This window comes from Elephantulus edwardii, unplaced genomic scaffold (assembly GCF_000299155.1).
Source record: "Elephantulus edwardii isolate Elephantulus edwardi_28Jun2011 unplaced genomic scaffold, EleEdw1.0 scaffold00138, whole genome shotgun sequence".
Classification (NCBI taxonomy): domain Eukaryota; kingdom Metazoa; phylum Chordata; class Mammalia; order Macroscelidea; family Macroscelididae; genus Elephantulus; species Elephantulus edwardii.
Window position 1 is genome coordinate 3639681 of NW_006399888.1, and position 13404 is coordinate 3653084.

At 50.5% G+C, this 13404-nt stretch overlaps 1 protein-coding gene across 1 annotated transcript; it reads right to left on the reverse strand.

Moving 5' to 3' along the window:
* Window positions 1–3079: 3079 nt before the first annotated feature.
* On the reverse strand, window positions 3080–12471 carry LRRN4 (leucine rich repeat neuronal 4). Its single transcript, XM_006894266.1, has 4 exons — window positions 11817–12471; window positions 10100–10301; window positions 6507–6644; window positions 3080–4235 (listed from the first exon to the last, which is right to left on the reverse strand). The coding sequence occupies exons 1-4, from the start codon at window positions 12469–12471 to the stop codon at window positions 3080–3082; spliced, it is 2151 nt and encodes a 716-aa protein (XP_006894328.1).
* Between the last annotated feature and the right edge of the window lie 933 nt (window positions 12472–13404).

Sequence of the window (13404 nt, forward strand, 5' to 3'; positions counted from 1 at the left end):
CCTTCGGTCAGGTGCCCTCTGTTGTCTGCTGGTCCCACCCTCTTTTTCCAGACTAGTAGTAGAGCTGCACTTGGCTGGGAACATTACGGAAGCTGCAGCCAGTGACCCTGCCAATCACTCTGAGGAGAAACAAGAGTGGCTTTTGCCCGCCAAGTGTGCCCCCTCTAGGCCTCAGCCAGGGTGGTGCTGAGAAAGGAGGCGAAGACACAGAGTCTACACAGCAAAAATGTTCTAAGAAGCAGTGAACTGCTGTGGGAGAAGTTGGAACTTTGGCCTTCAATCCTTACATTCAGTATATTGCTGCTGTGCAAGCAGCACTGGGGGGATGCAGTAGTTAAGCATTAGCTGCTCACTGAAGACGTGGCTGGAACCCGTCAGCTGCTCTGGGAGGAAGACAGGGTGGTCTGCATCCACAGATTACAGCCTGGGAACCCCGAGGGGGCTGTGCCGCCTATCTGGTTGGAATCAGCTCCGTGGCATCAGTTTTTAACAAGGCAGTTGGTTAGAGTGGCTTGTGGGTCAGACGGATCTCTAAGTATTAAAGTCTTATTATTAGATCAGTTAGACTGATCTCTAAGTATTAAATTCTTAATCAGACTTGCAGCTAATATTGTTTCTACTTTTACTACTGGAAAAGATCTGAATTTCTTCCTCAGCTTTTTGGATACTGAATGATTGTACATGAAGTTCTGCTGGCTGACAAAACAGTTGGGGCTGTATTGGTTACTTAAATGTATGTTTATACAAATACACTCAAGGTCATAGAAATTAATTTTGGGGGTTCCACATAATAGACTCAAATTTTGATAGTAGAGGCAGGAAAAGGCATTCAGATAGTTTAACGACACATCTAAAGACTACACTGATGAGTCACTTTTGTAGAGAGCTCTGGTGGCTTAGTAACAAGAAGCTGAGCTGCAATTCTCCACCAGCTGCTCCAGGGGAGAAGGTTGGGCAATCTCCCATGCGATTAGCTGCCTCTGAAAGAAAACCCGCTGGAGGATCAACTGTGGGTTGGTTCTGACTCGATGTACACAACAAGAAGTCTTTTTCTTTTTTGTTACTGGCTTGTCATTCTTTATCAGGAGTTGGCAGAGATTTTTAACTCGCTCAGACCATCTTGGAAGCCCAGGGGAGCAGTGGTTAAAGCACTCAGTTGCCAGCCACACTGTTTGAATCCACCAGCTGCTCCGCAGGAGAAGGATGGGGCATCTGTTTCTGTAAAGATTTGTAGCCTTGGAAGTTAATGAGATGGTTCTGCTCTGCCCTACAAGGTGGCTGCAAGTCAGAACTCACCTGATGACAGTGGGTGTGTTGAGTCCAGTTCTTGTTTCAAAAATAAACTTAGGGACCCACCTACAAATGTGAGAACCTCTTTTACTCAGATGATTCTGTTAATAGGGTCAAATTTAGATATTCATGATTTTTGTGAAGTTCAACATGTTGTTGTTGTTGTTATGTGCTGTCGAGTCGTTTGCGACTCATAGCGACCCTATGTACAACAGCCCTAAACCCTGCTGTGCCAATCTCATTGCCTCTGACACACCCATCCCTATTACCCCAGTCTCTGAATCAATCCACCTCATAGAGAGTCTTCCCCTCCTGCACTGTCCCTCCACTCTGCCCAGCATGATGTCCCTCTCTAAAGACCTGTCTCTACAACATGTCCAAAGTATGTCAGACGAAGCCCCAGAATCCTTGCCTCCAAGGAGCAGCCTGGTTTAACCCTCTCTAGGATGAATCTGTTTGTTTTCTTTGCAGTCCATGGTACATTTTAACAGAAATGAAGGCTAATAGAAAATTTAAACCTAGAAACATGGTCCTCACAATTTTAAAAAAACCATTTCTAAAGTTTGTGTGGAGGTGAAAAAGTAAAAGAGTAAGACCGCGGACTAACAAATATTAAGGCGCTGTGATGTAACTGAGAGCAGAGAAATAAGCCTTTGTTCTAAGAAGCCAGAGGCTTGAGGTTCTGTTTGGCAATTTTTTCCCCTCTTTAAAAAAATTTTTTTTTCAAGTGTATTATGCTTCCTAAGTAAAATGAGTTCATAGTTCTTTGTCCAGTTAGTAAAAATGCAACAAACATTGGCATTTAAAAAGGACAGTCTTGTTTCTCATAAATGAAGTTCCCAAGAAACTATGGTTTAGCAGGGTACCTTTCGTGTCTTGTTTTAAGATGCAGTGAGTAAACGCAGCACCACTCAGGGAATCCAACCTCAAGTGCTTCTCCCTCCTCAATTTCAAGCAGCCACTGGATTTTTTCTTTTTCTTCTAATAACATGTTCATTGTACCTTAGGCAGAACTGGCTCCATGCAAGGATGTGCTGGTGGCAGAGTTGTTCTGCTAACCCAAAAGCCATGCCGAGATTCTAACCCACCAGTGTTTCCAAGGGACAAAGATAGGCTCCTCCCATGCCATCTACAGCCTCCGAAACCCAGTGGCGATCAGCTGAGTCAGTTCAGATTTCACAGCATTGCGTGATTGCATCAAATACTTAGGGAAAATGGAACCCTGGAATGAAAGTCTGAGAGGCACAGAGGGCAGGCTGACTCGGACTTTCTGCTTCTGGAGGACAGTGACGTTGAAGAAGGTGGTCTGTGAAACCCGTGTGTGTTTCCAGGAGCGCTCTTGAGGGATATGTCTTGGAAAAGGTGCAACCAGAGTGCTCCTCGGAAACAGGGATAGTGAAGTTTCACCTCATACTTTGGGCATGTTGGTAGGAGAGTCCATTCCTTGGAAAGGGACAACATGCTTGGAAAACTGGAGTGCCAGCGAAAGAGAGGAAAAGCCCCCCCCCCCCCCCCCCCCCCCCCCCCCCCGTGAGGTGGATTGACGTGGTGACTGCAGCAATGGGCTGGTGTTCAGAGATGATGAAGGCACAGGATAGGGCAGGATTCAGGTCTGTGGTCCCCGTCTGTATGAGTCATCCCACTCAATGGCGCCTAACAACAACAGCGACATTCAGGGCCCGACGGGGACCACTACCCCTCTGCACTCTGGCAGCAAGTCCCTTAAGTTTACGAATCCACGAAGAGGACGGCCGTCGGCGGCATTGAAAGCCCCCATCCACGGTGGTTACTAGTTGACGGTCCTGGGCGGGCAGTCAAAGGTGGGGTTTTTGTAGGCCACGAGGTGCGTGGGGTGCTGGCCCTCGGGGGGTTGGCGGGCGCGCAGGCAGAGGCAGACGGCCAGCACCAGGGTGCTGAGGAGCAGCACGCCGCAGCCCGCGCCCAGCGCCGTCAGCAGCAGCGCCGGGCTGGGCCTGGTGGTGAAGGCGGCGCACGGGCGCCTCCACTCGTTGCCGCGCAGTGCGCTCTGGCCCGCGCGGTTGGCCGCCAGGACGCACACGCGGTAGGTGGTGGCGGGCGCCAGTTCCGACAGGCGGAGCTGCCGCGCGATGGCGTGCACGGGCCCCAGCAGCGCTGGGGCCCCCGCCTGGCCCTCCGGATAGTAGCGGATCTGGTACTCGTGCACCACCGAGTTGGGCCCGCACCAGTGGACGATGGCCGATGTGTCCGTAACCTCCGACACTGCCTGGAGGCTGGGCGGATCGGGGACGGTGTCCTCCCCGCTGAGGCCGGGGCATCTGCACCGCCTGCGCCTCTGCAGCTCCGCGCACGGGATCTGAAGGTGCCTACAGGGATGATAGTCACATTCGGCGTCCTGGGGATGAGTCCTCGCCGCCTGCGCCTCCTCCCCTTCTTCCTCGCTGTAGTCGTCCAATAGGATGATGGGGATCCCGCCCGTAGAGGGGCTCGGCTGCGGGGCCTCGGCTGTACCCAGGCTGGGCTCAGACGGGCTCACTGGGTAAGAACGAATGAATGTCTTGGGGGCGACCGAGGTGACGAGCGGCGCCGCGTCCTGCGCTCGGAGCTCTGGCCCGGCTGTGCGCGGGAGGGAGCTGCAGTTGTGACCAGCGCTAGAGCCGGCGGTGGAGTGGGCAGCTCTCTCCAGGGCGCTGCTGTGGGGCTCTGAGGCTGGTGTGGTGTGGTTCCTGTCCAGGGAGGGCGCCTTGGTGACACTCTGTCTTCCTGCCCGGGAGTGAGAGGAAGGGACTGTGTTGGTGCTAGTGGGTTGAATCCCAGGCGAAGTCACATTCTGGGAGGGCTGGGTTGAAGTAACAAAGGTGTCGGTTTGGATAGACTGGCACATATCTGGCAGCTGGGCGAGAGAAAGAGGAGCCGGGAAGACCAGACTGGAGTCAGCATCTGGTGCGCACATGGTGTCTCCCGCCCTGGAACGGAGGCAAACCTGTTAGAAGGTATTTGGGCCCAGGGCTACTTCTGTACTTCAGTCTGGACATCTTTTCTCTCCTTTGCCACCATGCCCCTGCCAGGTTCCACACGCTGCACACTCCAAAGTCCTCACCTCAGTGCCCACTCTCCTCATCTGGTCATCACGCTACTGGGCAGAAGGCAGCTAAGAGAAACTATGTCCTCAGGGTCTAATGAAAACTGTCAGAGCTTAAACGCAGGCAGTGTGCCCGGCCAGGCAGGAGTCCAGAGTCTCAAGAGCAGCTGTCTATTCCATTCTTGTAGAACGTAGATGAGGATTCAGAGCGGGAGGGGGGAGCAGAGGGGTGAGGATGGGCAGGGGTGTGTGTGTGGTTAATCATAGAGTCGCACAAATTGATGGGTGGAGGGCCTCGTGGGTAAAGGAAAGGAGAAAGATCCGGTGTGAAAAAACAATGTATACAAACTTTGTAAGTAAACCAGTATCTAATAAAAAAATTTTATTTAAAAAAGTCATTCTAAGGATAAAGAAAAAACTGAAAAGGATGTCAGAAGAGACTGAAAATTGCATTAGAAAAATAAAAAGAGCAACTTTCTATTTTGTTATCTTATTTCCTGTTACTAAATATTATCCATTCTAGTCAATCAGAGTCCTAGGAACTCTGATAGCCTAGTGGTAAGGCGTTGTACTGCCAGTCCCAAGGTACATGGTTCAAATCCACCAGCTGCTTCTGAGGAAAAAGGCAATCTCCCTGTGTGTAATTTACAGCCTCTGAAAACCTGCTGGAGGGTCACCTCAAGGAAACCTAACAACAGTCATACATTTACTCCTAACATTGACATGAGTGCTTACCACATGCTCCGGTGTGTTCACAGGTCAGTTAATTCAATCCGCATTACCTTATTATTATTACCTTATGAGGTAAAGCTGTCTTGTCTGACTGCTGACTAAAAGGGTGATGGTTAACCTGCTTTGGCTACTTGCTCACCGAATCCATTTCCTTTTCCTCCTGGGCACATTGGCTACACTCTTATGGCTAAATTGTTTTTCAAAAAGCCACATTGAATCCTAGCTTCTGTACTCGTGACTAGGACCTTGTTTGAGGAAATGGGATTTTTTCCCCCCCTCGAAGATACTGTTGTATCTTAAGTTATATCAGCGTAATTATTCCTTCTGAGCAGCTTAAGAGAATTGATAAGGGAGAAGTCCCCATGCAGAGGGAAGACAGCCAGTGAAGATCTGTCTACAAGCCCAGGAATGTTGAGAGAGAGTGAGAGAATACCCAAACACGCAGCATTGCCACAGCCCTGTGAGAAAAATGTCTGTCTTTAAAACCCCCCACTTCATGGTATGTAATTACAGCAGCTCAAGGAAACAGACTCCTACAGTCCCCGGCGGTCCCCTACAGTCAGGTGTAGCCTGTTGACTGACTTCTGGCCAATGGGATGTTATCAGCTGGTTACAGGCGCTCACCGTGTGAGTCAGGCATGCCCTCTGACTTTCAGTGTTACTGCTTCAGGCCAGTGCTGAGAGCTCACTTAGTCGTGCAAATTGTAGTGTCTCCATTTGAGCATGTTTTCAGAGGTTGTAAATCCCACGGGAGGAGGCCGCCCATCTTTCTCCTGTTTAGCAGCTCATGGATTTGAACCTCCTGCTTTGGTAGCGTGACTCCTTACCACTAGGCCACCAGAGACACATGTGGAGTGCAGATAATGCACCCACTTCCAGACGTGGTCCATTCAAACCTTTCCATTGGTTTGTTTGCGTATTTGTTTCTGTTTTGGCAAGTAACACTGTCTGTTTCACTTGTTGGTTTAATTGTCATGATGTCTTTTGAACTCTTGAAGAAGACCCCATGCATGCCCAGTGGAACTGCTCCATAGCGGTTTCACTGCTGTGACTTTTCAGAAGTAGATCATCAGTCCTGTCTCCCCAGTCACCTTGAGGTGGGTTCCAACTGCCCATCTTTCAGCTAGTAACTGAGAGCTTAGCTTTTTGCACCCCCAGGTCACCCCATTTGTAATGACTTAGAAAGTGAAAACAGTAAACCCTTCCCCACTGTTTTCCTTCACACCCTCGTCCTCTTCTGGCTGGCTGGAATGGAGGCAGAGCCTCGACCATCTGTGTCCCCGAGTATAAGTACAGGCGACAGTGTAGCCCATGTACAGCTGTCCATCCAGAATGGTTATGTGAACAAGAGAGGAGTGAGAATGCATCACCCTCTGAGGGCTGATTCTCAACTCCTCAGCTGTCTACTTTGTCAGCGTGTTACCTGTTTAGGACGATTCTCTTTGCATCTGAGAGGAGCCAGGACAATTCACAGCTACAAATGAGGGGGTTGCCGAAGAGGTTAACAGAAAGGACCTGGGAGGAATTCAGCGTCCAGGGAGGGAAGGAGCTCAAGTTGCAGCTGGAATTAAAGATAAAAAAAAAAAATAATCAAATCCTCTGGTTAGACTGCATTTCTCAGGATCTGGAAGACTTCCGCGCCTCCCCCGCCCCTCGTCTAGGAAGAACAGAAACTAACTGGTGAGACCAGATTGGCTGGGACCGCCTCGTTTTCCTGGCTCTCCCGTTTTCTGCTTTCACAGGATGCAGTCTTACTTGAGTGTTCCTTCTCTGACAGGTTTGTGCCTCACACAGACTCTGGTTTTCATGGGCTTTTACTGTACAGAGCTCTTTCAAAGGTCCGGACTCATCGAGCATCCCTGCTGGAGAAGCCTCCCTCATCCTGTCTGGTGGAGGTGGTCGTTGCCTCCACATACTCGCCTCATAACACGGCACATGGTGTGTGCCTCTGTGACTGACCCAGATAGAATGTGATAATTGGGAGATGTCTGTTGCCTATACCGAACGGTGAGTGCCCTGAAAGCAGGACATGCTGTCCTCATTGCTATCAACGTCGCCAGCGTCGTCACCACCCTCACTGTCATTACTAACACAATCATTATGATCACCATCAACATCACAGCCATCGCCACAGACACCAACATCACTATCACCAATTTACCTCATCGCCACCAACACATTCATCGCCACAACCACAACCACCACCGTCTTCACCATAATCACCACCATCACCTTCACTAATGCCCAGCATTGAGCTAATGTCCTTCTTAGACTCTCCCCCTCAAGACAAGTCCTCATGAAGTACCATTGTTCTGTGGCTGCGTTATAGATTAGAAAGGAAACTCCAGTAGCATAGTCTGTAGGGAGTTGCGCTGCTGACCCAAAGGCAACACCTTTCCAGTGGTTCGAATCCACCAGCTGCTCCAAGGATGAAAGATAGCAGTCTCCTCCCATACAATTTATAATCTCCAAAAACCCACTCGAGCTGTAAAAACCATACACACAATTCAGCTATGAGTCGGTTCCCATTCAACAGCAATGAGTAGATGAGTATAGGGAGAGATCAGACGACTTCACTAGGTTGGTTTCCACAGTTCTTGGGGTATACGTTGTGGGTTTGATAGTTATTTGTTGAATAAATGAAATCATGAGTAAATGGTTTTATCTTTGCCTTTGTTGTGGTTGTTGCCATTGAACAATGTAATCCTTGTGGTAAATCAATTCTACCTTTCATAGCTGCAGTGTGTAAAATGGAGATCATAAGACCTGCTCTTAGATTTCCCAGGAAACTTTTATTAATAACATTACTGTCACCTAACAATATTTGCAAAATATCTTACTGCTTTCGTTATACTACCTTGTTGGCCCCAGCGAGGCAAATGGGGTAGATATTATTATCACCCACTTGATAATTGAAAATATGAATGTTCCAGGGAGTTGGCCAATGCAAAATCTTATAGTAGACCTGAGATTCAAAGCTGATACCATTTCTTATATTTTACACATGGTCAAGAAGAGTTCAGCACACATCCATTTGGGCCAAAGATTCCAGTGCCAGTTAGACTGGGCCAAAATGAGAACAGCAGCAGCAGTAGAGAATCAGAGACCAACTGGGGACAGAGCTGACCTGGGTCTGCCACTCCAGAGCCAGAGGGGGCAGGGGGCCTTCACCCAAGCTAACTGGAGGACTTGGGGGAAATGCCATAATTGGCAGGCCTAAGGAAGCTATTGACATAGTGACTACAGCAACAGACTCAGGTGTGTCAGAGATTGTGAAGTTGGCAGATTTGTTGTTCATATGTTTACTATGAGTCGACTTGACTCGATGGCACCCAGCAAAAACAAGAGAGCTATTAATGCTGTCCTAAAGCCAGGAGGCTGAAGCTCAAGGGGCCTGCAAGCACGCCTGAGAAGCACTTCTGATTAAAGAACTGTATCCTGTTTTTGACCTGAATTATAACTTGTTAACTTCCCTAATAAACTCCATAATAGTGAGTACGCTTCTGTGAGTTCTGTGTGGTTGTTGCAAAGGAATATTGGACCCAGGAGCAGAGAAGCGAGAGACTGGGTTGTGTGTGTGTGTGTGTGTGTGTGTGCGCGCGCGCGCGCGCGCGCGCGCGCGTGTGCATGCGTACCTTGTGTTAGAATTAGTAGAAGTAGATTTAGGAGTATGGGGTCATGTCTGACCTCGTACAAATCAATTCTGTACTGAGGATGTTATGAATGGAGAGACTGTTTCCTCTTGGGAAGTTAGTGGAGGTCAGACCCAGTCCCACCCCCCATGTCACCTGCACTGTATTTGAAGTAAGGAGGACACGAAATGCTAGCTGCAGACGATCAAGCCTTCAATATGGATTACATCTCAACAATAAGAAAACAACTGTTTTTACCACTGGGCCAATAGGCAACATTATGATAGATGGAGAAAGGACTGAAACTGTCAATAATTTAATTTTACTTGGATCACAGTCAACACTGTTGGTACCAGGAGATCAGGAGACACATTGCTCTGGACAAGTCTGCTGTCAGGAGCCTCTCTAAAATACTGAAGAGCAATGGTAACAGTTTGAAGACTAAGGAGTGCCTGACTCAGGCCAGGGTCTTCTCAACCACCTGTTATGTATATAAGAGCTAGGCAATGGAAAGGATGACAGAAGAATTAGTGCCTTTGAGTCGTGTGTTAGAGAAGAATACTGAATATCCATGGACTGCCAAAAGAATAAATAGGAATGTCTTGGAAAAGGTGCAGCCAGAGTGCTCCTTCGAGGCAAGGATGATGATGCTTTATCTCCCATACTTTGGATATGTTGCTAGGAGAGGCTATTCCTCAGAAAGGGATATCATGCTTGGAAAGGTGTGGGATCAGTGCAAGAGAGGAAGACCCCAGTGAGACAGACTGACAGACTGCAGCACGGGCTCAAGCTGAGAGGATGAGGATGGTCCATGGGGTCATTGTGAGTTGTACTCAACTCAGTGGCACCTAACAACAACTCCCTGACAGAGATTCTGACTCATGGTGACCCTCTGGCAGGTTTCTGAGGCTGCAAGTCTTTAGGAGAGGAGACCTGCATCTTTCTCTTAGATTGTCAGGTGGGTCCAAACCACTAACTTTCCGGTGCTTAGCGGCACAAGAACACATGATTATGGAAGTCACTGGACTTACTTGACGTGAGGGAAGAGGTGAATTGAGAGAAAGAGGGAGACCTTGACCCCTTGTCCACTCTTTCCCACCACAGTTTTCCCAGCCTGGGCCTGGATACAAGAAAAATTGTAAGTGCAGAAGAATTTTAATTTCAAGTTTATACTGGACAGGTGTGAGCTGCATGGTTATTAGACCAGATGAATAATCTGGGACTTGCCCAAGACATCATCCAATGGATAAGAGAGAATGCAGTCTCAGCGAGGACTTGAAGTAACAGTAAGAGAGAAACAGAAGGTCTTGCTTGTTCTAGAAAAGTTACACAGACTTGACACAAAGCAATGGGCACAGTGCAGCCAGACCTCAGAAACACTCACTTCTGGAGGGAAAGGGCTCGGAGGCGGGGAGTGTCTTCAAAGACGTGTGTGTGAACAGCGAGGGCCCGGGAGTCTTGACAATCCAGCTGCTGCAGATTGGGAGTCAACTTGAAAACACCGTCGTCCAGCTGCTTCAGCCTGGGCATGTTCCTCAGATAGAAGGCCGTGAGATTCGGCAGATTTAGGATCCACTCCGATTGAACTGAAACACAGACACAATCACAGGAGGACAGCAAAGAAGAATAACAGGGTGGTTTGGAAAGGAGGTCACTGCTGACCATGAGTGTAGTTCACAGCGCTGGGAATTTCAGAGATGACCACCCCTTCCTCCCATCGCCGGGATGTTACAGACAAGAGGGCCAAGGCCAGAGAAGAAAATGATTTGTCCAAGATGACACAGCTAGGAAGGGACAGAAGCAAGACCCAAACCTACAAAACTTGTCTCCAAATCTTCTAGCTGCACCTTCTAGTAAGAAAACTCACAAAAATAACCCAGGCTTCTCGCTCTGAAGGCCACTGGTGTGGGGCTAATTCTAGAGGGTACAAATAAGGAGATGTTGGGTAGTGCAACCAGTTAAGCCCTAGGGTGCTCAGCAAAAGTTCCAAGGTTCAAGTTTACCCAGAGACACCATCGCATCCAGTGAGAACCCTCAGAGCACAGACCTACACAGATACATCAGAGTTAGTGTGAGGACAGTTATTTTGTTGGTTTTTTAAGTAAGAAAGAAGCAACGCTGACAGAGGTCCATATACCTGACTGTGTGACTCTTTGGATCAACAAAGCGTGAAGATTAACCTGCCTTTCCAGTGTCGTTTTCTCTCTGTGGTGGGAGAGGTGCTCACAAACATCCAAAACATCCTTACAAGCCAGAGGCCAGCCTACAGCTGTGCCTGTGTTCTTACATCTCGCCTACCTCCTGTTTAGTGATGTTAGCAGCAGTTCTGGCCAACTGAGTGGGGGGAAATTTGCAATGAATGCATCCTCATAGCCTCTGCGCCTTCATGCTCAGTGCATGTTTGGTGATTAAGTTCATCCCACTAACCAGCCCCCAAGATTGATTCGATGTTGCGTTCTACTCGCATGTCCCGGGCTCTAGAGAAGCCCCAAACTGGGGCTCGGTCCCCTCATCCCTGAGTATGAGTTTGCAGCTACCACTAAAGGGACTGTGGGACTGGGAGCAAGTCACTTTCGCAGCCTTGTTTCCCTCCACTGTAAATTAGAGAGACCTCCAGCTCCCACGTCTTGGTGGCGTTGTTTGTGATCCTTTGCGCACTTGTGCACAAACTACCTGCGGGCAAGTCTGTTGCGATTCACCAACGAGCGACCTTTGGTGTGTTTTCTTAAGCTGTCAGTTACAACCGGAAGCGGTTTTCTCTTGGGGCTAATAGTGGGTTTGAACCACTGGAGAAGCTCGGCCTTTGGGAGATCAGGGAAACTCGCTAAAGACTACACTAGCAGAATTCACTTATTGTACACTCAACAACACGCTGATGTCCAGTCGGAGATGACTCTGCAGCGGGTTTTCACAGACTGCAAATCACACAGGAGGAGATTGCTCATCTTTCTCCTGCAAGCAACTGGTGGATTCGAACTACCCGCCCTTTGATTGGCAGCTTAGCTCCTTACCCACCAGAATGACCCTGCAAGCAAGAACGCAGCCGTGGTGCTGGAGTTCAGGTCCATCGTGTCTGGGCCCCTGGGTCCCCGCAGACTCACCGCGTGTGAGGAACGTGCCGCTGAGGTCCAGGGTCTCCAGCGCCCCGAGGGCCCTGCTGTCGCGGTCGGTGAACGCGGCCGGCGCGATGGGCTCCTCGGTGTCTCTGCCCAGCGCGGTGGAGGACAGGTTGAGGAAGCGGAGCGCGGGAAAGCAAGAGAAGGCCCTGCTCCCGAGCGTGCGCAGCGGGTTCCCGGCGAGGTGCAGCTTGTGGAGGCGGCTCAGCGCGGGTCCGGAGTCGCAGCGCGGCAGCGCGGCCAGGCGGTTGTGGCTGAGGTCCAGCGTGTGCAGCCCCTCAGGACCGCCGGACCCCCAGCGCAGCTCGGCGATGCGGTTGTGGCTCAGTGTCAGCACCTGCAGCTGCGGCAGCGCGCCGAGCTCGCGCATGCTCAGGACGCTCAGCAGGTTGTGGCTGCCGTCGAGGCTGCGCAGAGCGCGGGGCAGGCAGCCGGGCAGGCGCTCCAGGCTGCGGTTGACGAGCGAGACAGAGGCGGGCGAGGCCTGGGGCAGCCCCGCGCAGGGCGAGGCCGTGGGACCGCCGCTGCCCGCCTGTGTGAGTCGGAGGAACGGGACCCTCTCCTGGAGAGGATCGGCCTGATTCGCGAGCAGCGCGGGCGACAGCAGCAGCAGCAGCAGTGGCGGCAAGGCCCAGCACATGGCGCGTGGCTGGGGAGAAAAAAAGCAGAGCGGTCCATTCATTCCTGCGGAACGCAGGGGAACATGTGGCCTTCAAGGAGGACCCTGCCCTGGTCCCCAGGCCAGCGTGTTTCCGCGCGCACTGCGACTCCGCCCTGCTGGCCTCTCACTAGCTGCAGCCGGGCTCCTCCAAACTCTAACAACCCCCTTTGCTCCCCCACAAGCTGTTTCTCTTCTCCAGTGGCCGGCCAGGGGCTCCCTCATTTGTCCAGTGTGGGCCCAAGCATCCCAGGTTGTTGTGCCATCGGGTCAGAACCAATTCATACCTGATCTCCCAGTGGCTTTTCAGAGGCAGTTAATCGCAGGAGAGGAGCTTGCCCATTCTTCTCCCATACTCTTCCCCGGAGCCTCCACTATTTACTTATTTATCCCCATCCTAGGAGCTATCTTCTCCTTACCGTTTATTCAAAACGAGCCAGTGAGCGGGGCCCTGGGAATGAAGATGTGCTGGGATCGAAAGACGGGATTTGCAGAGAGGACTTGATCAGGTTCAGCCAAAGTCTTCGTTTCCCCTTTTTACTGCCTTAGAACTGCTGGAAGTGGGGGCTGTGAACCTCATTTGCATGTAACTTGATCTTCCGTCCATGTTTAATAGACCCAGATCTGGGTTCCTTTTCTCAGGAAAGCCCTCAGAGCTGCTTCAGGAGAGGAAAGGAGCCCCCAGCCCGCTGTGAGGCTTAAGAACGTGGGATTTAGATGCGAGCGTCCCCAGGCCCAATCCGGCCCTGCAGGAATGATTAAGAAGCCCTGGGTGTGCAGTGTCTGGAAGATCCAGGATTCCGCAGCAGCTTAGGTCTGCCCTGTGACAGCAGAAGGCTTCCCTATCAGATTCCAGCCCGATGTTCGCCTATCACATCAGGTGTGTCTTCCAGCCCCCAGGCCTCCCTCCTGATT